This window comes from Amblyomma maculatum, chromosome 3 (assembly GCF_055883805.1).
Source record: "Amblyomma maculatum isolate TAMU_Amacu chromosome 3, ASM5588380v1, whole genome shotgun sequence".
Taxonomy (NCBI): domain Eukaryota; kingdom Metazoa; phylum Arthropoda; class Arachnida; order Ixodida; family Ixodidae; genus Amblyomma; species Amblyomma maculatum.
The window spans coordinates 32,995,963-33,021,826 of NC_139346.1; the positions used below are offsets into that span (position 1 = coordinate 32,995,963).

Sequence of the window (25,864 nt, forward strand, 5' to 3'; positions counted from 1 at the left end):
ATAAGTGAGCATTTATCTGCAATAAATTTCTTTTGTAGATTCATGGTGAGCGGCACAGTTTTTCTTTAGTTAGTGCGTTTTCGCTGCGCTGTCTGGACATCGTGTATAACGAATTTGGTTATAGCGAAATACTTTATATAGCGAACAAATTGCGTTGAATTACGCAGTTCGTTATAACCAGGTTTGACTGTACCAACAAGCTGGGCGTCTCAACTGCCCCTGTTGCCACAGGCTCAGTATTTCTTAGAACTGGCATGACACGAAGACCACACGCAACTGTGATACCTTTCAGGCAGGACTTGAATTCACCTCACAACTTTGCCACTTTATGGTGCTCCCATTCAACAGCTCTAAACACACACAAAAAAAAGCGAAGGTGGCAGGAACAATCAGCCAGGCAACCTACCCTCGGAAGACACGCCATTGGTGACGTGGCTGTCGCCGTTGGTAAGCCGCTCTGGTGTCTTCCTGATCTCCCCTGGCAACAGAGGTGGCTCTGCCTTTTCCTGCTTCTCTATGTCCTTAGCTGGGGAACCCTCCTTGGAGCCGTCCTGAAAGGCACAGGGCTACAGTCAGTCCCTCTGCTGAGTAAGTGGGTAAGTGCAGCTAGACAGATTCATCATGTTTCGGCAAAGTCCATGCAGTGCCGACGAAAAAGTAGTCCCCCTCAAGTTCATCGAGTTTTTTTGGGGTGCTCTTTTAAGCCATCATACACAACAACAGCACACCGAGCAGCAATTTGTCGTGGAGAATCGCATCATGCAAAAGCAAAGTTTTGTAGGTATTCACTGGACATGATGTAAGACAAGAACACTAAAGTTGTCAAGCAAGGGGCAGCAACATTATGTGGATGCCGAAGGATGCACAAAGCATGTGGCAGCGGTTAAAAAGAAAAATTATGCAATGTTCGTGCATTGCTGCACAAATTTTTTCAAGAACAATGTAAAAACTTTGTACACAAGAAGTCAAGAACACTAGTGAGCAGTACACCTGGTATCTATGATGCTTCCCACTGCTCCTTATATACCTGCTGTGACAGCACTACTCCATCATATCCATAGTGCTTGGTTTGGGCAGCATACGCCAACATCTGAGAAGCCATGCCAACGAAAATCTGTTTGCGTGTTCTATTTAAAGGCATTATCGTAAAAACCCAAATATGACAGGAAATTTCGGGATAGCAAATAAGTAAAAGGAGGTTTTTATCCATGCCTAATGCGACTGAGAAAACCCTATGAGGAAACCCTAGTGAAAGTGTTTTATTTGCACTGTATTTAGTGGCTGCCCCGCGAGGCGTAGGCACTATGCATTTGTGCGTCCAATGCAATTTTGCGCCAGAGGTCAAAAAGAGCACACACGCCTATGTGCCGATTCGCACTTTCGTTGTCGCGCTGACATGCTTGACCACAGAATGTCCCACTGAAGAAAAGAGCAGCTGAAATTCGCCCACCAATCGCGAAAGCCATGTGGCACTGCGGCGGTTGTAAACCGGTATGCAGTTTCCAGCTCGTACGCGAGACGACAGTGCATGAGTTGCCGACCAGCATGCGCCACGCTCGCACCCGTTCCAGTTGCGCACCGCGTGCAGGTGGCCAAAGCGTAAGACCGTTGTCGTCCGGTGTATAGTCCGCCAAGGGTCTTCTCTTCAGTACCTCCAAGTGGTACCCCTTCTTTTTTTGACAGCACGTCCTCCTTGAGAATGCTGATCAAGTGCCGAAATCTGACTGCAGGGCATGGCCAGCATGGCTAGACAGGCCTGCTTCAACCGTCCAGTGACAGTATCTGCAAGTTCTCCCTGCCCTATACAGTCCAGCAATGCTCTATGTGGTGCCAGTGCTTTTGGCTGCTATGATTACTTTTCTTTTAATTATACTGAGTGCTGCTTGAGTGGTCTCAACGATGGCTGCAACATCCTACGAGATGCGCTCGTCCTGCTTCCGACTGCATGTGTGCTGTGAGGTACGCATGGTGAAATTGATGAAACCGCAACCATTAAACAGACAAGCAATGCCACTGCTCAAAGCTTGATGTTGACAGCGCTAAATAATAACACACAGCCTAATTGCAAATTTAGGCTGAAACTTGTTCATCGGAATTGTTCGGGTCTGCATGTTAACAGCGCTAAATAATAATGCAGCCTAAATTGCAAATTTAGGCCAAAACTTGTTCATCGGAACTGTTCAGGTCTGCGTATAATGTAAGGTGGAAACCTGGCATGCTAAAATCGGGGAAAAATACCTCATATTACGCGCGAGTCTTTAGGGCATATGGGTGTGACAGATGCACGTGCATGCTCATTTGTATAAATGGTGCTAGAACATTAGCTGTTCACAGGACCCCTCTTCCCCATCAGCCTTCGCAGTGGATGCATAGTGACAAGCAAGCACCTTCACCCCTTCCTATTCCACCTCCCCATGCTCACAAATTGACTTTATCCACCCTGCCCAGAGTTTTCATCATGGGTGCTGGCAGTGGTTTTGCCACTCACCTTTCTGGCTAACCGGTCCCATTTCCAACCAACCGTCTACTTCTCAGGTTTCAACTCGGGGACAACTTTCTGTGACTGTGATGTGGCCAGTTACGTCATTTCAAACACTGCAGTGCACGCCACTGGCCTTTTGATCTTATTTCGGGAAGGTGTCAAGCCGTTCTAACGCCTACTTGCAATTTTCTCTGTTGCATCCACTCACTGAGTACAATGAACCGTTGCGGTTTGGGAATGCTTCAATGCACAGGTCGCAGTGCATGCAGCATCATCCTCAAAGTGTAACAGGTCCGTTTGTAACTGTGTAGCCCTGCGAAAAGGGCTAAGGTGATCCCTGCGATTTTGGAGCAATTGTTCGACACTACCGACAGAGAGTGCAGAACAAACAACCTGATGAATCTGCCAAGGACCATCCTTGTTGCTTAGCTTTCACTTCAAAGGTATAGACAACCATATTTGAGCTGTCTATTAAATAAAATTCCTGTGGTTTAAATGGTTTTTGGCTGTTTTCTAGGGTAGTTCGGTAAGTCCAACCTTTTTCCTGAAGGCCGAACTAGCGCGCCCTAACTGTATTCACAATGTGGCCAGTGCTTTCTTCTTTTACTCGATTCCATTACTGCTTATGTTTCTGCAAAGAACATGTTTCTGTCTACCTCTAAGAATTTTCTGGGGAGAACCCTGTTGCAGCTACTGCTTGTTCCATCCACATTCGCCATCTCAGACACAAGCACTTGCAGTGCCACCTTGTGCCCCCTCATGGTGGCGTGCTCCCAGCAATGCACCTGCTCATTCCTTTACAGAACGCTTCCCATAAACAGCTTTCACAGCAAAAATAAAGGACCAGACATGGTCCAATGGTAGCACGTGCGACAAATCCAATGAAACCCCCTCAACACGACGACATAAAGGAAACATCAAAAGCAGGAAACCATGCATCACTCCTACCACTGCCAATGGTGTTCTACATGCCAGCCACTACAAAACAGCATCCACGAGCAATGCTATTTCAAGAGTCACTACTCAAACATTGGCCCCATAGGGTACAAAGCATTCAACTGAACTAGCCTCAGTATTTGGGAGGAGGACTGAAGGCAATGATCGAATTCCCTAAAGCACACAAGACCTGCCACTTGGACATGTACGAAGCAGCAGAGAAGGTTGCACCAAAGCATATCGTCAGTCTTAATTTTGAAGCTATCAGAAACGTTAAAAGAAATTTACTGAAGCCTTTTTTTCGGTGACAGCGCTCTTTAAGCATATCTTCATATGCTTAAAAACACTCGAGACATTGCCCAGAACATTTGCAAAATAAAACAGATGACCACTGCGACATCAAAACTAGCCAGTTTTTGGGCACTACTATGCTGCAGCATATATATGGATTGCACATCTTTGTTGGATAGATTTTTAAAATGTTCCGCGCTCCAAGTGCTGGCTCATTTACGGTGAAAGTGTGCACTGAGGTTATATACTTACACTACCTTTTATCTCTTAGTATGTATAACACCACTATGACCCCCTTTCAGTTGCACATGATGCAAACTCATAACTGCCCACGTTGAGAATGACAAGAGCCAGCAATGCCATGCAGCCAAAAAAAAAAGGATGATAGTGGTGCTGTCTGCAGAGAAAAGCGCACTCAAAGGGCTTGCACATTTTACGACATCGTGCCCATCGTATCATGGCATTTTGCCCCGCAGGCAACAGTTGGCATTTGTGGCTGCTGGTTCCTGCTCATCAATGCAGATCACTAAGGGTTGCCAAGAACCAGGTATGCACCACTGTCGAACATACCTCAGCATAAAAGTTAATGCAGTGGGCCAGTTCCCTGTGCAGTATCACCACTAAAAAACCAGCACTTGAGGCAGGATGATTTCTTTTTTTTTTTTAAGTCTTTACGACAAGGGAGCACAGTACTGCATCCATTCCATGGGCCAACTTAACATTTTCCACTTCTTCCCATTCTTGCTTCCCTTGCAAAGGGAGCGTGGCAGCACGGGCAGCAGCAAAAGCAAGCCGCAGTCTTACCCTCAAAGCTGCATGCACTGCGACCTCAGCAGGGCTGCACAAAATGCCACTAATGATGGCCACTACTGGCTTCAAAGACTGATAATGGCTGCCGTTGTGCACACCCCAATCTCAGCTAGCATCACCATCTGATTTTCTCGAACAATGACCAGCTTTATAAGCCATTGACTCTATGCCATAACCAACACAGCTGCAGTGAGACAAGAGGACTGGACTTGACTGCTGCCTGAAACCTTCCCTCGCTCCTCTGCTATGGTTCCATCGAGACAGGGAGGCATTCAAGTGCCAACTCACCTTGGCCTCTTCCTCGCCCTCCGTGGTGATCTGCTTCTTCTCGAGGCTCCGCAGGTGGAAAGCGGCCAGCTTCATGAATAGGACGTACCGGGCACTGCAAGCACACACATGACGATGGTCACAACAGATGTGCCACTGTAGTGCACTCTTCAGAGTGGGCTGATACTGCACTTTTGCTGAAGTCTACTTTTGCTTCAGCTTGGACAGAATTCACTGTCACCAGGTGGTCATGTGCAACCGTTCTGAGGCCAACCTCCGCTTAGACCATGTATATATGGCTGAGGGAATCTCTATAGCGGTATGCTTCTAACAACAATGCTACCAAATAAGTTCCACATGAATGAAATCAAAATTTTTGTTAGCCAAAAGGTGTGAGGTATTAAGGCGAAAGCCTTTAATGGCTCATACTGTCGTTAGCAGAAAGCGTCACACTTTGCAGCCACTCAAGGCCACGTGATGCCACCATAGGTCAAGTGATGCCATTCAAGTTGGCGGCCACCCTAAGGCCCACCCAGGTCATGTGATGCTACCCAACATGGCAACCAACCAAAGCCCACCGTGGGCCCGCACCCCCCAAAAGGGGGACGTATTATGGCATAAGCTTTAATATGCTATTGTTACGTGGGAGGCGGTAGGTGGCAGCTGACATGGCCGAGCACTAACTGGACTTAGGACTTCCTGACCTTACGTTTGGCAGGTGCTGCAAACTCTGACCTTCCAAAGTGCCACACAAAAAATGTTTTTTAGTGCATTGGAGATAAGGAGAGCAAATATGCCGGCTGACATGGAAATGAATCTGTGTGTGGAGAGGGGGAGGGTGTTGTGACAGATGTGAGTGTTGTGCACTGCATGTGGCAATGGAGCCCAATAGGAAAGCAGCAGACTTCCAACTATAGACCAATGCACTAAAGCATGGACGTCCCATGCGAAAAAAAAATAAACAAGTTCCACCCCTACATATTAATAGCGCCAAAAAAAAAAAAGCTTCATGAAATAAAAGAACCCAGAATGGCACACAAAGTTCCATGAAAATGCAGAGTTCCTGCGGACTTAAACTATCACATAAAAAAAAAAAAAAGAGAGAAAATGTTATCTTACTCAATGAAATTTGCCTGCCACTATCAGTGTGTATTTCGATGTGCATACAGTAGAATACTGGGACTGGCAAAAAAAATTTTCTATATAAGGATCTTTACTCTATCAGTTTTTGGTGATGACATGGTCCTGAAGATGCTGTCTGGTAATTACCGTAAAACCCCATGTATAAAATGAACCCACATAACACGAGGAATAATTTCAGAATAGCGAAAACAGAAAAGAAAAAAGTTCTCATCCACGAGTAAATACGAGTAAAAGTATTTATATGCATTATATTTCACAGTTGCCTCTTGAGGCAAATGCACTCCGCGTTTTCGAGAGCAGCTCGCATTCACCCCGGCCATCGCGAAAGCCACATGGTCCGCAGTACGTTTCTAAAACTAGTAGGCTGCTTCCAGCTCGGACGTTGGACGGCAGCGCACAAGCTCCCAGCTAGAAAGCACTGCGCTCACACCTCTGAGTGTGCGCTTCGTAAGTGTTCTCAGGTTCTGGGTTTTCGAGATCGTAGCAGTCTTACCTGTTTGCTGAGAGTCACTTCCTAAAGATATCTTCCTACTACCTCTAAACGCGTTCGGTATTCCGCATTTCTCGAAGGCGCGACTGAAGCGCTTCGTGGTAATGCTGGTCAAGTGTCGGCAATTCGGCTGTAGAACGGAGCCAGCATGGCTGGAGAGGCCAGTGAGAGACCCGTGCAATGTGCTGAGTCATTGTTTTTCCATCCTTACATCATGCAAGGTGCGATCGACCTCCTTCAGGTCGCATGTGTGCTGCGAGCATCGTGGTCGCGAGGATCGCGGGGTCAGCGTGGTGAAACCGGAAATATCAAAACGGTCAGCCGACGCCACCACTAGATAGCGCCTCCTCTAGCGCGAAGTCTGATGCTAATAGCGCCGGTTAATAACGAGATTGGAACTGCGAATTTAGGCTCTACGAGCACAATTAAAAAAAATAAATAAATAAAACACCTTAAATTACCTTCCATCTTTCTCTTATCTCTTCATACCATCAGCATAAGGGCAATGTGGCTACGAGCACAACAGAGTTTGATTTCATGTGAAAATAAAAGACTCTATATCTTGCACTGCTTTTGTCTTTTAAAAGGTAATAGCTGAGAAATGCGCATGGAAGTAAAAAACATGCACATGCCATGCCTCCAGTTCTGGCCACCGCTGTACCGTGCTTCGTGCTGCATAGTGCTGTTGATGTTTGGCAGTTCTTCCTTTCCCCATTTTTTACTGCACATTGTCTCTGTTACTTTCGGAACTGACCGTGCCACTTTCTTTCCGTGCTTGCAGATGGCTTTACTTTTTTCTTTTCCTACGCGCTGCATGCTTTCCCTCATGGCTCCAAAGCCTATGTAAAGTTGGCTTCTCCTGAGTGCTGCTAAATCCAAAGGTAAAGCCATAAAAAAAAAAAAAAGAGTCCCCCCTTAAAAAGATTGCGTTGCGATTTAAAGTAGCGCATGACGCACTTTACTATAACCGATTTTTATCAAAAATGTCTTTACTATAAAGCGAAAAAAATGCACAGTTGTCTAAGGAAGATGAACAGGGACTTAGTTTCACTTTGCAATATCAAAGTTTACTATAACGAGGCTCTACTCTGTGCAAAGAATTTTTAATTCAGTGGATTAAGTGTGTACGAAAGGCTATAAAATAAACAAAATCTTTTTCAGAACAAAATAAGGGTGAGCTTATCTTAAATTTTTTTTTACTTATCAGCAACTCTGAATAAACTACACCGGTGACTGCTAGTAATATAATCCCCCAGACCAACAAATTGCCAGTGATGTTGAGCAGTAGTTCCGAAGGAAAACAGAACATTGGAACAGTACACAAGACCTCATTAACATCATCCTTGCAAACCCACTCACTCGACAAAGGCGTCGATCAGTTCCTGGCGGAGGCAGCAGAGCTTGTGCTTGTGTTCCCGCGGAAAACCGGCCGCACGGGACTCCTTGCACAGCTCCACACCATCCACTGCAGGGCATAAAAGACGATTTTCGCAAGTCATACCTTGAGAAGACGCCGCCAAAACTCACACTTAGAAAACAGCATCACTGAATATCTGCGCTTCATATTATCCATCATTACTTTCCAGTCGAGATGAAAAAAGGCCTTTTAAAGTTTAAAGTTAGCAAGTTTTCAAACTGCATCACTCTGTGCAACCACTTTTAAACCAAGACAGCATTGCTTTCACTTTCATAAAATTCTGAAGTGAGAGCATCTCTGAAATCTTTTCGGTGCTAAGTTCAGTTTAACTCAACCTAGTGGACAAGCATGTTACGCGAGCTATGATCTGACAGCCATCTCGAGAAAGCATACTGAAAAACACTTATTCCAAACGTATAACATATGAGCACTGCACTGTCCCAAGCGCATCACAAAAGAACCTCGATTCAAAAAATGTCATGGAAATGACACTGCTATCACGTTCCTTTCACAGCAGCAATCTTCAAAAACTTCACGCTTATCAAAAAAATTTTTAATATTGCAGGTCTAGAATGCTTGCCCGGATAAGAAACGAGATGAATCCAATAAACCAGCTCCACTCGGAGCCTGACCTGCCTCAAAAGATAGCTTGGGAGTTGCATCCACACAGCAGCAAGCCAATCATTCAATCAGCAACCCAAGCAACCACCGACGTCCACTGTACGTCCGAGCTAGAGCCAAACGTCCTTTGCCGAAATTGTACGTCCGTCGGACATACGTACAACCTCCGGTTTCGGACATCCGTATTCGTACGTCCGTCGGAGGTACAGACTACGTCCGTTTTTGTATATCCGCATGAGAGACGAGGTGTATGTCCGATGTACGTACGGACTACGTCCGTTTTTGTATATCCGCATGAGAGACGAGGTGTACGTCCGATGTGCGTACGGACGAGTATGTTTCCAGGACATATATTTCCTCGCTGACAAAATTCTGTTTAAACATTCACACTTGTCTTCAATGCTCGAGATGTGTCCTGCCTAGTAAAAAAAAAAACAAAAAAAACATTGGGGCCAATTGGGACCTGCAAATGGTCATATCTGGACCCAATATTGGACACCACCTTTCCAATGGATTAGTCCAGTTGGATTAACCAAATGGTTCTGCAAATACCAATTGGGTATTCCAAATAGTTTTAATTGCGTGTAAAATTCCATTCGGATTTTCCAAATGGTACTCAAAATTCCAATAGGAAATCCAATTAGGTTTGCAACTTCCATTCGGCCCCTGAGATAGCGAATTGTATTATATACCAAATGATTAGCTGGTTGGCCTAAAAAACTCTGGCACATACACAGTATGGGGCGATTGTCATTAATTTCTCAGCTTTCATGCCGCAATTCGTTGTATCCGTTGGTAGCGGCGGTCTTGATCTTCAATTGTTACTCTAGTTGAGCCTGAACGTATGTACTACATGTACCACCTGCGCGGCTTCGCCATCCACGATGGTCCACGACCACGTCTTGGCGAACGAAAGCGCCGGATTACCTTGCACTGTGGGTCTTTACAAAAATATATATATATATTTTTTTTGCTGTTTGAAATCCCCGCCAGTCCCCGCCGGCCATGTTGTGTGGTTGGAGGTTGCGTATTCCATCGCATTGTGTGTGTGTTGGAGGGGAGGAGGGGGGATGGTAGGTTTCGCTTGAATATCCTTACAAAAAAGGGTTCCTATTTAAAGAAATTAACAATATTCAGTAAAAATATAGTGTTAACTTATTACGGCCAATTCATTTCTGCGCATGAATGTTTCTGCCGTAGTTTCGTGCCACACGCTTCTGTGCCGCCATTGCCGGCTGTCGTCCTGCCGCCGCGGCTCGCGGCAGCAGTCTTTTTTTGGTTCTGTGCGGGTGCACGCAACTATGCTCGAATGCCTTCATCCATCTTTGTGCGCTGCAAGGACAACGATTGCGCAGGTGTGCCAGTTCCTAGTGTGAAAGGATTACCCCCTTGGAGCAACAGTCAGGACGGACGACTCCGGCGAAAGCGACCGCGTTTGAAAGTGACTACTGCGATCGAGCTTCGTGAAAATCTGCGCAGCGAAAATTGTATGAATATGTAACAGCGCAGTGAACCTACTGACACATTTCAACGCGATAGCATTAAAGAGCTAGTTACACCGAAAACCAGGAGTAATCGGCGCGGTGGCGTCCGTGTATGTCGATTGAGTTGGCTCTTCCTCTCCTCTACGCAAACTAGGAAATTGCTGGAGGTGCTATCGCGTTCCACTCTTGCAATCTTGCGAGGCTTATAACCAACCTCCTTGTTTTCGTCAACCAAGGCTCTGGGTAAACAGTCGGTCTTCAAAGATTTTTTTTTCTTTAATATGCTTGCCTTCGCAAGTGGCATGCTCTGCATTTTTCGATGCAAGTTGCAGGTTGCGAGGGCACAGTCTGCGCTGCAGTGCATTACAGTGATAAAATGCATAACTGCTCCTGTACAATGCGATAAGCGATAATCGCCCAAGCTCGCGAGCTTGAAAGTTGTGCACCACTACAAAAAAAAATCATTTCAGATAGCAAGTGGCCTTTTCTGTGCTTGAAATTATTAAAACGCGTTATCAGCTTATTTTAATTTAGGTATGGCCTGCATGATACTGCCTTATGAACTGTTTAGCTTATTTAGCTTTATCCTTGAAGCATTGCAGATGAATCTGTGATATTCGAAAGATAGCAGGTGCGATATAACTGGCGTGACTAAGGGAAAGGAGGGCAGAACCTCGCTGATATTTGACTGCTTGTAACAAGTGCTGTAGGGCAGGTACAACATGAGAAATACTCAATTTTCTTATTATCCTCCAGAAAACCTCAAGTCAAGGATTATGCAGTGCATGAGCTACAGACTATTTACTAACCTGTTTTTTTTTTCTCTTTTTGCAGAAAGCTGGTTGCTTCCACTTCATCACGGAAGATGGATGTGCGCTTCAAGTTTTACGTCATATTGAGGAATTAGACATTTTACAATAAAATATGCCTGTTGTACTTTAAGCTGCTTTTCTATTTTATTGCCTCGTGGGAGCGAAAAAAGCATGCATGCAGCATATATGCGAGAAAGATCCGGGAACGGACGTCCGAAATGGACGTACATTGGCCAGACAAACATGTCCATTTGGACGCCCATCGGACGGCCGACGGACGTCCACTGGCTGTTCGCGGACGTCCATCGGCCATCCGGAACATCCGAAACGGATGGCCATTGGCCGTCCGATGGATGTCGGTGGTTGCTTGGGAATTAAGAACACTTGACAGCAGCCCATGCCCCAGCCCATCCGGACTTCCGATAAAAGCGGCAAACCTTCTCTTCCTTCCACAATAATGACAATGCACTAGCAATGACAGGAAAACCTCAGTTTCACAGAATGCAGCTATTGAGCTTGCTGTTTCGGTGTGCCTCCATGTATGGACAATAGCAGCACTTATAGAACGAACAGTGGGGACCACTCACAAATGAGGTAGTTGACATCAGGAGGGAATGTCCGCAGCAGGTCCAAGATGTAATGCCTGTTGTCATTGCCTGTGATGCCCTGCAAAGGGAGACCAACGGGCGCCACATTACTCCAAACCTCTGCCTGTATGAATAGTATGTTTCATTTTCACAAATGGTGCGAGACAGCTGTGCCAGCAAGGCTCAGAAACTTGTTCCTTGCGCCTCGATTTAAATCTTACAGGCTTTAAAAACAAGACACGCACACCAAACCTTCACCTTGTTCACTCTCTGGTACCATGGTCTATCCCTTGTAACAACACAGCACCAAGTGAACGTGGACAGTAACCGGACTTCCAATCCCAAAAATTACTCCCAGTGGGGAAAAAAAAAAAAGAAAAAAGAAGAGCTGCTAAGGGTTAGTTTTTGTTATTGTTGTTGAAGAAATTGGATTCAGCACAATTTTCCAAGGCAAAATTTCCATCTTGTGATGGAGGTGAGAAATAATAAGCCCCTCTGCCCACCCTTAAATGCTGCCCCTGCTGCCAAGGATCAAAGGGGACAGTCTACATACATCAGAACTGGTCTCAAGGACTGGCAGCAAAGCAAATATTATACAGGCGCACCAAAAAAAGCTACTTCTGAAGAGTAGCTAACATGCACAGCTCACCTTGCACTCAACAGACGAACAGAGCTCCACTTCTTCGCCCTTCTCGTTGATCACACTGCAGATGCATGCAAGGGAGACAAGGCATTGAGTGACCACACATATTTTAGAAGTCAGGCTGGCAATGCACAAGAGAGGAGAGAGAAACGAGAACACGGCAGCCAAGTTCCAAACAGTGCTCACCTGTGAGGCAGTATCTTGAGGGCACTTGCAGCTTTCTTCAGCTGGAACAAGAGAAAAAACAAGCAAGAATGTGAGAAAAAAAAAAAAAAAGGCACACAAACTCTAAAAGGAGAAAGATATCAGAATCAGAGGGGGTAGACACTCTCAAGAACTGACAACAATCCCTAAACTTAGCAGTAACTTGTAGTGCCACCAGACATGACAGCATGTGGATGAGGAAATGTTCGGCACTACCCTGTAACAGCAACATGGCTTCCATTTTATCTCGCAGTATAATACCTATGAGACAGTTCTGTGTACATGCATTTTTCCTACATTCCCAGATGTACATTTCATTAGTTTCGGATCACACAAACATTTTTCATGATGCATAAGGTTTATATCATTGGTACTTAACTGAAGTGCCTCTAGTTGTGGCAAACAACTGCCCTACCTCAGGTGGGAGTAATGGTTGGAAGTACAACTACCCAAGTTGCAGTAAATGTCTGCCTTTCAGCAATTACTGTCATGTACACATGAGCTACACAAATGCCTGCGTGGTCCAGAGAACGCTCGCAATAATGCTCTCTTTCACAGGACACCACATAAAACCACCTAAATGCAGCAAATGGCACTTATTTACGTTGCTCCATCGCGGTAGTGGAGTGGTTTAGATGCCCGACTACTGTGCCACGGTACTCAGGTTCAATCCCCACTGCCAGCAGCTGCGTTTTGATGGAGGCGAAACAGAGTTGTCCGTGTGCTGTGCGATGTCAGTGCATGTTAAAGATCCTCAGGTGGTCGAAATTACTCTGGAACCCTCAATTACATCCCCCCCCCCCCCCCCCCTTCCCTTAAGGGTGTGGTTTAGGCGTCCACAGCCACAAGTGACAGATTCGGTACCTTTCCCTTCCTGTGAACCAATTATTATTACTATTATTTAAGTTATCATGTTTCTGCTCCCGTGTTCTACTGAAGGCAAAGCAGTTGTCTTACCATGTTCTAACTGATATCATGAGCTACAGCTGTGGCCTTATGCTGGTAGTGCTCCACTGCCCGCAGGACCAATTACAACAGCTCCGCAAATCCCGTCAATGGGCCCATATTTGGCTGCATTGATTGTCCACCAAAACTAGCAGAAACATCAGGAAATGGGAGCAACACTGCATCTGTATCTATCCTACAACTGCTGACCATCATATTCTTTTTCACTCTGTGGATGGATGTCTACATCAACACCTTAGCCAACACAGCGTACCAGCTCCAGGTAGTCCGAGTGGGTGACCACGGTCTTGCCAAAGTCAACCGAGCCATAGACCACCGACTGGTCCTGCTCACGCTCCAGGATGCCCGGGATGATGGACTGCGCAGTGACCCGGTAGCCCCGGTAGTCCACCACCACAGTGCCCAGCGTGCACAGACCGTCCACGTCCACTGCTGCGTACGCCCGCACCCCCTGCAATCAAGCACGCAGTGTCACAGATCTCTTTATTCCTACACGAATGGATGACAGTGCGGGAATGCAGTACACTACCCCCCAATGCAAAAGAGGGGAGAAAACTCACTTGGCAGAAAGGCTGAGGAATAGTGCAATTTGCTACACACTTGAAAACCAAGTAAAGCTATTAGTAATACCCAATAAGCACATGGACCAACTATCACAACACAGAGGAACACTGAGCCGGGCTGCACATCAGCCTTTTCAGCTTCATCACTTGGTTTTTCAAAAAAAAAAAAAAAAAAGAGGGGGGGGGGGGGGGGAGGGGGCACCTTGCTAATTCAGAGTTACAGTGGCCACAAGAAATGTTAAAATTAACCAAACAAATAAAACAAATTGGACCCAGGCAACGAATTGATTGCGCAAACTCGCAACGCATACCCGTGCTCCGTTCCGCTGCTGCCTTTGTTCTGCAGTTTCCTGTGGGCATCGGCAATACAGCCATGCCAAGCATCGGTCTTACTTCGTAGCGCTGCTTTGTGGCATGAAGGGGCGTCGTTTCATTGGTTTAGAGCAAAATTGGGAATGGGCATTCCCACACAGCACCCAAAATCTGAAATTAACCGGGCTGATGAAGGCCGCCACTCCAAATTACCCAATCAAATATACATTGAGAAAATAAGACTTTAAAAGTTTTTCAAATTACCTGAGATTTCGATATAACTGAGGTCAAATTATGGAGGTTTTACTGCATTTCATGAAGAATTCAAACAATGAAGCATGACTTAAAAAAAAAGTTTCTAACTACCTCTGCCCAACTTTGTGATAAGCATAAGCATGCAAAATTAAAAGGTTGCAAATTAAGCATTAGCAACTCTTAAAAAAAAAAAAAAAGGAAAGAAAGTCACACAAAAGACCTGTAAACCCTCAAACAACCCTCAGAATTCCCAAACTGCCAAAAAAGGAATGAAAAGTCAGACACATTTTCTAGCCTTGAACTGCTTCAAGTGCTTATTAATCACTAGTCTTTCCACAGTAAAATAGGAGAAGCACCCTCGGCATACCTGCAGGTCATTGCAGGGCGCTGCAAAGGCTGCTGCATCCCCTCCCAGTTCCTTGTAGTGGTCCCGAACGTCAAAGCCCAGGCTGAAGAAGATGTTGTTCCAGATGAACATCTGCATCCTGCAGCAAAGACACCCCTTTCTATAGCCAGTTGCAAATATCCACACGCCTCACTCTGCCTGCCCTTCCTGCAAAACAATAATCCCTGGATGGTATTTACTTCCTGACCCTACATATTATGCAAAGCTTTGCATTCCTCTCAAGCGGGAGGAGGCAAGGGCAGAGAGGAAAATAACGGTGCTTCCATTGGTGCGGAGTCTACTAATTTAAAGTGGCAAGGCTTCAGCCTCTACTTTGCTACAGTCGCCGACTCCAACGGCTTGTACTGTGACCTGCTTTTGCTTCACAGCATACTTAATAATGCTTTATCAGGCACGGCTAGATAGCATTTTGGAGATAGCACTGTTAATGATATAGACAAAACTAATCAGGGAGGAGCTTCACAGTAACCTGATCACTACTACAGGTTCAGTCAAAATGGCCAAGATAGCCAAAATGAAAGACCCTTCAGCCCTGCTCTGAAACCTTGTTCGGTCAACTTAACCTTTACAGCACAAAGAGTCCCTCCATGGACAGAGCTGGTGCAGCACGATTACTCGTTTCTCTTCCTTCCACTAACTCATATGCTCTACACCAGTTCAGCCTCAGGCAACCCTAGCAGATTTCAAAATGAGCTAGAAGAATATTAATGAGATTACTAAAGAGATTATTAGTCCCAATGTATAAAGTCAGTAGAAAGAAAGTGGAAGTTGATGCACACGTGGAAATTTAAATGCTCAGAGAAACCAGAAGGCAATTTAATGAACAAAAAGGTTTTGCAGAACCTATTTCGAGAACAGCTCCACCGAATTATTTACTACGAGTGTATGGAGGCAAGTCTGCCACTGCACGTGGGCAATGAGACTGAGACCAGCTGGTCAACTCTGAAGTTCTCTCCAGAAGTGCAACTAATTTCTGACGGGGGAAAGTGGCTCACTTGGTCTCCTCGCCAGGGTTGATGGCCATGACGTTCCCGTCGACCACAGCGACGGCGCCCCGTGTGGCAGCGGCCACAAAGTCGCTGTGCACCTTGAAGACGGCACGCTCACGCAGCAGCCGCTCCGGCAGGGTCTTGCGGGGCAGCTCGCGGGTCGTCTGCAGCTCATCGTTCCAGTCACGCGTCTGCCCTGGGATATGCTCCTCGTAGCCCAGCTTGAAGGAGAATGCTGCAGCAAGGGGAGACGCTATAGATTATACCCAGAAAGTGCAGGGGGTAGTGGCATAACAAGAATGCGCTGCGTCACAACACCGAGGATTTGCTGTGGCTTGACTGTCGGAATGACTGCAGCTGGCTTATCAGCCCAAGTGGGGCAGCCTTGCAAAGAAGAGAGTGCTGCTAACTTGCAATAAGAATGCTAAACTACTGCTGAAGACTCAAGCCTCAACGTTTTAGGCACACACAACTTAAGTCCACACTAACTGCCACACAATGTAGTGCCGTGACGGAAAGCAGTGTATTGTTGCAGCTTTTCTTTTTACCTAAACAAGAGGCTAACTTCCAGGCAAAGTTCTTAGCTCAAGAACTTTGATGAGTGGTATTCTACTAATACTCACAGGCATTGAAAATTGAAACATTTGCCTAAATTTTCATACAGCTAATAATGATCATATGTGTTTTTATATTTTCACGTGGGTATGGATAATACAATCGCAACAATACATGAAAAACTCACGATTTCTAACCCCTCCCCTTGAGAGGCAGCGAAAAAGCTTTGAGGGGGAGGCGGTTAACACCAGTAACACCCTTGCGATTGATGCTTCAGTACTATTTGCTGACATAATGAACCTCCTAACACTTTTGACACTGGGATTTTTTTTTTTTTTAATTTTCGTAGAAGGCTTCCTTATGAGTTTCGCACTCTCGCTGTTGCAGTCCAGAGCTGAACGCTAACCTTGGCAGTATGCCAAGATGCTGGCACGGTCATAACATGTCCATGTATTTATCTTTTGACAAAAACTGCTGCGGGGTTGACCCTCTCTGCAAAGTTGGCAATTGGCCAAGTTTTGTTTTAGACGAAGCTTGGCGGGTTTTGTCCACTGTCCAACTGTCCCTAGCCCGGCAATGAAACTGGGACTTTCTTGTACTAGTCTTGAAACTTGAAAAACCTTGCTTCGAGAATCTAGACCATGAGAGACAAAAGCTAAGTATTTTTCGTTCACAACTTTTAGGGGCCTGTTTTGGGTAATATAATTTTAAGCTAATGTGTTTTAATTTTAGATTCCTGTGAGAATCATATCGAGATTTCAATACATCAAAAATTAAGTTACCCAAAACAGGCTCCAAACAGCTGCGAATGAAACACACTATTTAGCACAGAACACACACTCATTATAGTACTACTTTAAAACAACCTGTCACAGGGCTGGACTCATTTCTCCTTGTTCTGATGCAAGCGTTCCTGAAACTCGTAGAAACAAGTCACTGTTTCATCATGCCAGCAACAAAGCGAAGAGGGCCACCCTCACTATAGATACCCACCATGAGATGTGATGCGATGTTATAGGTGTGCAGCCCTTTAGCACGGTGCCAAGGTCAGTGCTAGGGGTGCGAGGAGATTGAGGGATACTTAACAAAAATAAAAAAAGTAAATACTCAATGACAAAATTGTCTGCATGTATGGGCGGGCGAGGGACTTATTTGTGAGCAAGCACGTATCTATCAAAGTTCATACCACATATTGGCCAACAGTGCTATCATTACTGCAGTTCTATAAACTAGAATCCATTTGAGATTTTCATACATTTTTGCGACTGTACAGTCGAACCCGGATATATCGAACTCATGGAATATCCCCTTGAAAATCCCATGTAAAAGTATAGGAAAGCCGCGTCATATATCGAACACAATTTCACCGGTCGTTCGATATATCGAACTCCGTACCACGCACTAGAAAGTGTGCTTTCCCCAATGACGATCGCATCACTGTCGGCCATTTGCCGCGTGACGTTTTCAAGCCACGCGCCGAATGAATGAGAGGGGACAGTTTGGGTAGGGCAGCACAGCGCCCATTCCGCAAAGGCGCGCGCATCTGCGGTTATCGTTTCCCGTGCGTCAGCACGTGACGTTTGCAAGCCATGTGCGTGAATGAACCCGAGAGAACTGGTGGGAACGAGAGGGGAAAAACGCGATAGAGCGAAGCGCAAGGGTGTGCCCATTCTTTTTCCGAGCTATCTCTCTCCTTCCTCTTTCCCGGCCTTCGTTCCCAGTAGCACGCGCTACGCATGCGCCAAGCCAGCTCAGCCCGTTTTCAGACAGAATGTTGGACGCTTTCTCCAGCGTGTGTTGCGAACCCTCTGTCTGACGTGGCTATGGCGCCTGCGGAAGTTAAGAAGCAGCAGATCTTATTTTTTTTCCGAGAGTCATTTGTTCTTATCACTGTGCTGTAAGCGCGGTGTAGCGTAAGATATAACGTTACGAAGTGGCTTTTTTTTTTCTTTTTTTTTTTTTGCGGGAGTCGTTTATCTTTGCATGTATGAATCAACGAAAGCACGCGGTCAGCTGCGATCATGACACCGGCTTCTAGCATTTTTCGCTTCAAACAGCATTTGCAGCTGCTGTATCACGCTTTCCAATGATTTTGTGGCAGTGGACTATGCACGCCCCAAGCGCGGCGTGATAAATTGAACCAGGCTTGTGCAATCAAGCCATTACGGGCACTCTACCAAGTTCGTTACCCGCCGCTGCGGGAGCTATCAAAAGATAAAAACACCCTGCGACGTTATCGCTGCGCAGCATCTTGGCACGCTGCCAAGAAATGAACTGTGGATGAGACGACCTAAACGGAGTGCGACATGCAAGCAAAAACGCTGGCGATTTCTGCCGCGGCAACACACAAACCCTTGTTTTGAGCTGCCGCGGTGGGGTGGCTCAAACGGCAGAGGGACTCAGTTCCAACAAGTTGAAAATTTTTTGCTCTGTCGCTGGCGCTCGTCGCTGAGATCGCTTAATCGCTTGCATGTGAGCGAGCTGGCCTTAACGCTTTTTTTTTTCCAAATTGTCGAGTGCAAAAGTGGAGGGTGGGTTCATTATGCGAGTGAGTTGATTACACGACAAATACAGTATCGTTTTTTTGCATCGTAAGTGCCGTCCCAAGCCGATTTCCTTATATCGAATTATCGATATATTGAACTACTTCGCGATCCCCTTCGAGTTCGATATATCCGGGTTCGACTGTATTATCCAAGCCCACATTCCAATATGATCATATTAGCTGCACGAAACTGTATTATCTCTATCGGGCATCAGGTAGGAAAGAAAAAGAAATTATGTAATGTCGACGAGATTTCACTGTACAGAAGTATGTAGATAGCAAAAGCGGACTTCTAGGGACCGTAAGATATGTCTGAATTAACCGAATGTCCGAATTATCGAGAGAACAAAAAACAAAAGCATGCACGATTTTATCTCAACATACCTTTATTACTTAAAGTAATCACGGATGCTTGTCTGCTTTCCCGCAGAAACCCGTGCGGATACTATTTTCCTCAGTCCTTCCAGGTGCTCAGCAGTGCACATGCCATCTGCAGTGCCCCAACAAAATTCCTCTAACACAACGAGGGCCTCTGCTGCTTCCTTCATAGTGCGAAGGGGCCGAGGCTGCTCCTCTCGTAGCCCCTCTTCCTCCTCCGAATCTTCGCCGTGCAGTACGTCCCGGACAATTTCTTCCTCAGTTAGAGAGCCGGCTGTAGCAACGCCGTCATCAATGCTGATGTAATCGGCGAGTGTCACTGCATCCAGCAGCACACCTCTGAAATCCGGGCAGACATCTGCATTGTCGTCTAGAGACACTTCTGCCACTATGTCATTGCAGGGCTCAGGCAAAACGAAGCCACTGTGTCGAAAACAGTTAGCGATGACGTGCGCAGGCGTGTTCTTCCAAACGTAGGCAAGAATGTTGACCGCGCTCAGAAGATCCACGTCGTACTGCTTACAGACTTCATTGCACAGTAGCATGCGTTCCAGCACGCGCCTGCGGTATTTAGTCTTCACATACTAAATTATACTTTGGTCCATCGGTTGGAAGGCTGATGTAGTGTTGGGCGGCAAAAAAACAACTTCAATGTTGTTCAGTCCGGTGGCACTGTTATGTGCACTACAGTTGTCAAGGACAATTAGCACCTTGTGGTTCTTCGTGGAAAACTGTCGGTCTAACTTTTGTATCCAGCCGCGAAAAATTTCCAATGTCATCCAGGCCTTTTATTAGCCCGGTACTCCACCGGAAGAGCAGGCACGTTCTTAAAGCACCGTGGCTTTTGTGCCTTTCCAATGACAACAAGCGGCAAGCGCTCTGTCCCTGTCATGTTCGCGGCTAAAAGAACGGTGACTCGTTCTTTACTCCTTTTTCCTCCGATGCAGGGATCTCCTTTCATTGTCACAGTCTTGTCAGGCAATGCCTTAAAGAAAAGTGCTGTTTCATCAGCATTAAAAATGTCATTTGGATCATATGCTGCGATATGTTCCAGCAGCTGAGCATTCTTCCAGTTGTTGGCAACATCTTCGTTGACGGCACCTCTTTCGCCGCACACAGTCTATAAAACGAGACCATGTCTGTCTCTAAAGCGCGCACACCACCCTTCTGATGCTTTGAATCCATCGATATGCATCATCAGTGCAAACCTTTCTGCCTGCGCCATGATGAGGGGTCCACTCAATGGGAGGTTTGCATCACGCGAGTTGACCGCCCACCGAAGCTAGGCTTCTTCCAACTTTGGATGAGCTGCTGTTCGCAGACGCTTTCTTGACTCTTGGAACTTCTCGCTTTTGAACGCCTGAAGAATCTGTTCTTCATTTTTTACATATGTGCTTAAAGTACTCCTTTTAACGTCATATTTTTTCACTGCTTCTTGTCGGGAGAGCCCGTTCTTAAGGGCCCGCAAAATTTCCACTTTGGTAGCCAAGTCCTTGGCCTCGTAGCTCTTCGGCCGTTTCGCCGGTGTTGCCATCGGGGGAGAGTGCGGTGATACCAGCGCACAAAAGAGAAGCAATAAGCCGCACTAAAGCGAGCAGACTTCAATACAACAGCGTAGCGCACAGACAGCAGCAAAACGACAAAATGGCACCGCCAGTAATGTAGACTCGTGAAAAAACAAGAAAAAGCGCCCATCCAGCCACAAGTCGAGCCAAGTTGATTAATTGATGTCCATGGTGATGCTGTTTTTGGGTATCGCTATTGCGCCGCGTTCGTCTTATTTTCGTTTTCGAGCCTCGGTAGCTGCCCGAAGTTGTCCGAATTATCCGTTGTGCGGTCAAATCCGTCCGAATTAACGAGAGTTTCGTCCCATAGACTCCTATACATAATTCTGGGGACCAAGTGCGAAGGTCGAATTATCCGATTTTCTAAATTAACGGGAGTCGAATTAACGAGCTTTTACACATTTCTCTGCCTGCAAAGTGAGTGGAAACAATAGAAACTAGGTTGGAAATTAAACGTTTACTAATAACTTTAATGTTGCCCTTAACTGAGCCTAAGAACAAATCTTTATCACAAATCAAAGCTATGAAGAAGAAATGCATGGCACATAAATTTTGTTTTCACCAAGCATCACTGCAATTTTCTACACCAGACACCCTTGCCGTTGACATCGATGCATGCCTTGGTTTACAGTTAGACTCCCCACTGATGAATGGTGAAAGTTGTGACTCGATTCTGGGCTAGATACCACGCAGATTCAAACACAACTCCTCATTTGAGCAACAATTTGGGAGTCCACTATCTCTGCCTCAAAACCATCAGCCCCATTGAGCATGACAGCAAAACAACGCTGAGAAAATGCCTCAATGGACTCTTCCTGCCGCTGCATAAAACCAGCTTAGCCGATATTAGAGACATTAGAGTTGTAGCATAACATAACCAGCGACTCATGGCAGATCGTGCCATCATACAACTTTCTATAAAGGGGCTAGAGAGATGTCCTATGCTCCTGCACCCATCACATTATAAGCCTATGCTACACCTGGTTCAGTCGTGGCCCAAATCCGTGCATCACAATTCCGGAGCCTCAAGAGGAAGCGCAAAATGGGGTCTCACCATCCTCTGCACGAATGGCGTCAATGTTGTGCTCGGACGGCGGAGCCAGCCACGAGTAGACCTGATACGGGGTAGCCACCCGCTCAAAAGGGTGCCGCTGGGTCCGCTTCTTCTGGATGAGTGAAAAGTTCCTCTTGAACGAGCTGCTCATCTGCAAGGACAGAACAGGTCGAGGGCCCATTCTTGCACCTTCTCCACATCAATTGCCTTGCATTGCATGTCACCACCCCTCTCACCTGAGCTCGTGTCTCACTGCATACCAGTTTTCAAAATTTCTGATGTTCTGAACACTCTCCCGTGCTGCTGTGCATCATACGAATGCGCAAGCCACGACTACCACCTCAACCACTACATGCAGCTCGTTGACGTCCAGTTGCGCTGCACACACTGTGACCAGTTTCTAGTGACACACAACACTGATGTCGTAATCGCAAGTTGCTGTGGCTGCACACCCATAAATAAATCTCGCCAGTTATACAGGTCTGTGTGCGTACGTTTTCAAAGCTTCTGTATAGGAGATTTTATTTATTCTGATATAAGGTTTCAGATGTGAATTCTTTTCGTGAGCCCGTGAGCAAGATTCTACAGTATTTTTAAAATGGTGCGATGCAAGAACTGTCCTCAGAGTTGAAAGCCAATAACCAGTTCAGCAAACGGTGGAGTCATCATCACACAAAGGGGCAACCTCAAAGCTCGCAAAGGAAATTGGCATAGTGAGAAGGGGAAGAAATTCTTTTTGAAATATTGTGGAAGCCCTCTTGCTACAACACAGCTTCCCCATCCCTTGCACAAAGGAAATAATCTGGCTTCACTAAGTGGGGCAGGGCTGGAGATCTTTGAAGATCCAGCAGTAATGGCAGTGTATTTTTCGAAGTTGCCCTTTTTATTAGGTGAGGGGGGGGGGGGGGGGGGGGGGTGTTGTCTTAAGCAACGTTGCAACTTACGTGCAGCAAAGAATCATGTCGTGCTGCGTTTCTCTGTCCCAGTAAAAAAGACTCAAGGAAAAGGACGTGTAATAGAGGAATCGGCTTATTACAGTGACTACCATGACAAAAGAGCACACACTATTAAAGTAGAGATCAGCAGGCCCCACTCTTCTTTATCACTGGTTGGAGTAAATGTAGCTATACGATAGATAAGGTAGCTCCCTACCTGGCTGAGCAGGTCAACGAGGGAGTGGTACACATGCTTCGGGGAGCAAGGCCTTGGGTTGAACTCTTCTTCTGTCGACCTGAAGGAGGAAAGGCAACAGCAGTACTTACAATCACGCAGGGCACAATGCCCAAATTTAATTTGCTCACAAGAAATGCAAACACTCCCTCGCACTGAGGCCTTGGCTAAAGAACCATAGGTAGCTGAAATTAACAACACACCTTGTCAAGATTTTAAACACTTCTACATCTCCAATAGGTGCATTTATGGGCACAGTCCTCTTTGCTTATGAGTTGCTGATGATGACTGTGAATGCCATATTTACTTACGTAATGTAAAAAAAAATGTTTACTTATGTAATGAACCTACTTGTGATGTGGGTTAGCACAATCACAAAATGTGGTCAACAAGAAAAATTCACACCAGTTTGTGAGGGAGCTCATTATGCGGCAAAAAAATGCCCACAGACTTTTTTTTGTGAGAGTCAAAATTTCGTATCATACACACATCTGCTCGTTCAGCCATCAACAAAACCAGGCTTGAAGGGCCTAAACAAGCATCTTGGCGCCTTGCCTAGTTTACCAAGCAAGTCGCCCACCCCCGTCCCACAAACATAAGCCCTTCTCAAACGAAGTTTCATTTCTGTAGGGTCATGTTATTATTCATTCATCTATACAGTCCTGCCTTTGCAACAAGGAAATTCCTAGGAAGGTGGAAAGTTTAGCCCTTCTCAGCGATTTCATTACTGCAGGGTTCAAATGCCTCTTGCATTAACCTATGTCCTATGTCCGCGCCTATTTGAACTTTGTTTCAATGTATATTGTGCCCCTTTCCTGCAACGGCCTCAAATGCGAGGCTAGCAGTATGTTTAAATAAAAATAATAAAAAAAATGGCACTTCCAGGCATGCTGCACCTCGGAATCAGATGCAGCAAATGTAAAAAAGGCAAGTGATAGTGACAATAATGCAGGCTCACTCACTCATTGATGTAGAAGCCTCTCGTGGACGCTGTGATGTGGTACCTCTTGTCTTCTAGTGTCACAACGTACAAATACATCAGGTCTCCTGCACAACAACAAAAGAATTACCTCCCATGTGCCAAGTGACTCCACAAGAAAGTGTGCACATGGCTTTGCTTCTGACTCGCACCAAAGTAATAAATTCACAAAAGCAACGAAATGTAAAGAGACACACCATGTAGTTTCCTCGGCCCAGGTGGGGGGTTCCAACCACTGGTGGTCAAAACTTTGAGTGCCTGATAACTCTGCAAGAGAAGGAAAACGGCTGAGTTTTGTGCATCGTCGGCACAAGACCATCAAGAGAGAAAGAAATACAGTACAACCTCGATAATTCGAACTCGGTTATTTCGAAATCCTGGATAATTCGAAGGTTTTCTGCGGTCCCGTATTTTCCAATGTAAATTTGGTCGGATAATTCGAACAGGCGGCCTGCGCCAGCCCGGTTAATTCGAAAATTTGGACTGCTATGTGGCAATGCCTGATCCATGTTTCACCGCAAACCCGGCGAAACGACGGCCCTACGGAGCCGCGAGGCAAAGCCACATAGTAATGGTGATGATTTATAGGCGAAGCGCCCCAGCCGGAGCACTCTCTGCACAAAAATCGGTCCACAGTGCGCCTCGCGCACCGCCGAAACACGCGCCTGCAGAGGAGAAGACGTGCTTCACTGCAACACGGCGGGCATACCGGTTTTTATCATGTGACCTCGCCCCCACTCCATCCCTTGGTGTGCTTCGCCCACTCTTCCACCGTGCCTCCGACGCTGCAAGTACGCCACCACCACCGCCGCGCCGGTCTCACCTGCGCCATTTCTTTGTGTTGTGCGCTGTGGTTAGGGGTCGGCTACTGTGCCGTTTTTTTGGGCGGGACTGTGCAGAAGTGCTAGCTTTGTGACCGTAGCAGTGCAGAAATGCCAAAGTACAAGACTTTAACGCTGCAGCAGAAGTTCTGCTTGATCCAGAAAGCAGGCAAGAGCGCTTGTTCGAAGACCGAGTTGGCCAAAAGGCATGGCGTGCCCCTCTCGACGTTGTCCACAATATTGAGCAACAAGTCAAAAATACTAGAGGCTTACGGCAAGACCTATTCTTTGAAGCGGTCACGAGTGCGGGCTCCCACGTATCAAGATGTGGAAGCTGCTCTGCTTCGCTGGCTGCAGAAAGCAAACGCTGCCCACCTTCCTGTCAATGGAACGCTACTGTGGGAGAAGGCCAACGACCTAGCTCTACAACTTGGGCATGAGGAATTTAAGTGCAGCAATGGATGGTTTTGCCGTTTTAAAGAACGCAATAATTTAACCTTTCTCACCGTCTGTGGTGAGAGCGGCAGCACTAACGAGAGCGTTGTCGAGGATTGGAGAAACCACACATTGGCGCCGCTGCTTAGCGAGTACGGTGCAGACGACATTTACAACCTTGACGAGGCTGCACTTTTTTATAAGATGCTGCCAACAAAAACATTCGCAGTGAAGAACACCGCCATCAAGGGTAGGAAACAGGCCAAGGACAGGATTACTGTGCTGTTCGGCGCAAACATGTGCGGTAAACACAAGCTGCCGCTACTGGTCGTCGAAAGACGGGGAAGCCTCGCTGCTTCAAAAATGTGCGGCTGCCGCCAAAGGATGAACTCGTCTACAGGCACAATAAGAAAGCCTGGATGACAGGTGCAATATTTGAAGATTACGTGCGGCAACTTGACCGCAAGTTCGCGGCCACGGGCAGGAATGTCCTATTCGTCGTCGACAACTGCCCGGCACATGGCGACATCCCACATCTCCAGGCCATCAGGATGGTATTTTTACCTCCGAACACCACTTCGATCTCACAGCCTATGGACCAAGGCGTCATTCACCACACTAGGAAGATTTATCGGTACCACCTGCTCAAGCGCATGCTCCTTTGCTACGACAATGGCAAGGAGT

At 46.3% G+C, this 25,864-nt stretch overlaps 1 protein-coding gene across 1 annotated transcript in view; it reads right to left on the reverse strand.

Moving 5' to 3' along the window:
- clu (clustered mitochondria protein homolog) overlaps positions 1–25,864 on the reverse strand; it is a 120,287-nt gene that overhangs the window by 50,732 nt on the left and 43,691 nt on the right. The window contains exons 6-18 of the mRNA XM_084597427.1: positions 24,122–24,191; positions 23,908–23,992; positions 22,928–23,006; positions 21,776–21,926; positions 15,685–15,913; positions 14,651–14,768; positions 13,407–13,604; positions 12,170–12,210; positions 11,990–12,044; positions 11,341–11,419; positions 7,779–7,884; positions 4,808–4,901; positions 407–551 (exon numbers count right to left, since the gene is read on the reverse strand). Of these exons, the coding sequence (XP_084453553.1) occupies positions 407–551; positions 4,808–4,901; positions 7,779–7,884; positions 11,341–11,419; positions 11,990–12,044; positions 12,170–12,210; positions 13,407–13,604; positions 14,651–14,768; positions 15,685–15,913; positions 21,776–21,926; positions 22,928–23,006; positions 23,908–23,992; positions 24,122–24,191 (1,450 nt within the window). The remainder of the gene's footprint in view (positions 1–406; positions 552–4,807; positions 4,902–7,778; positions 7,885–11,340; positions 11,420–11,989; positions 12,045–12,169; positions 12,211–13,406; positions 13,605–14,650; positions 14,769–15,684; positions 15,914–21,775; positions 21,927–22,927; positions 23,007–23,907; positions 23,993–24,121; positions 24,192–25,864) is intronic.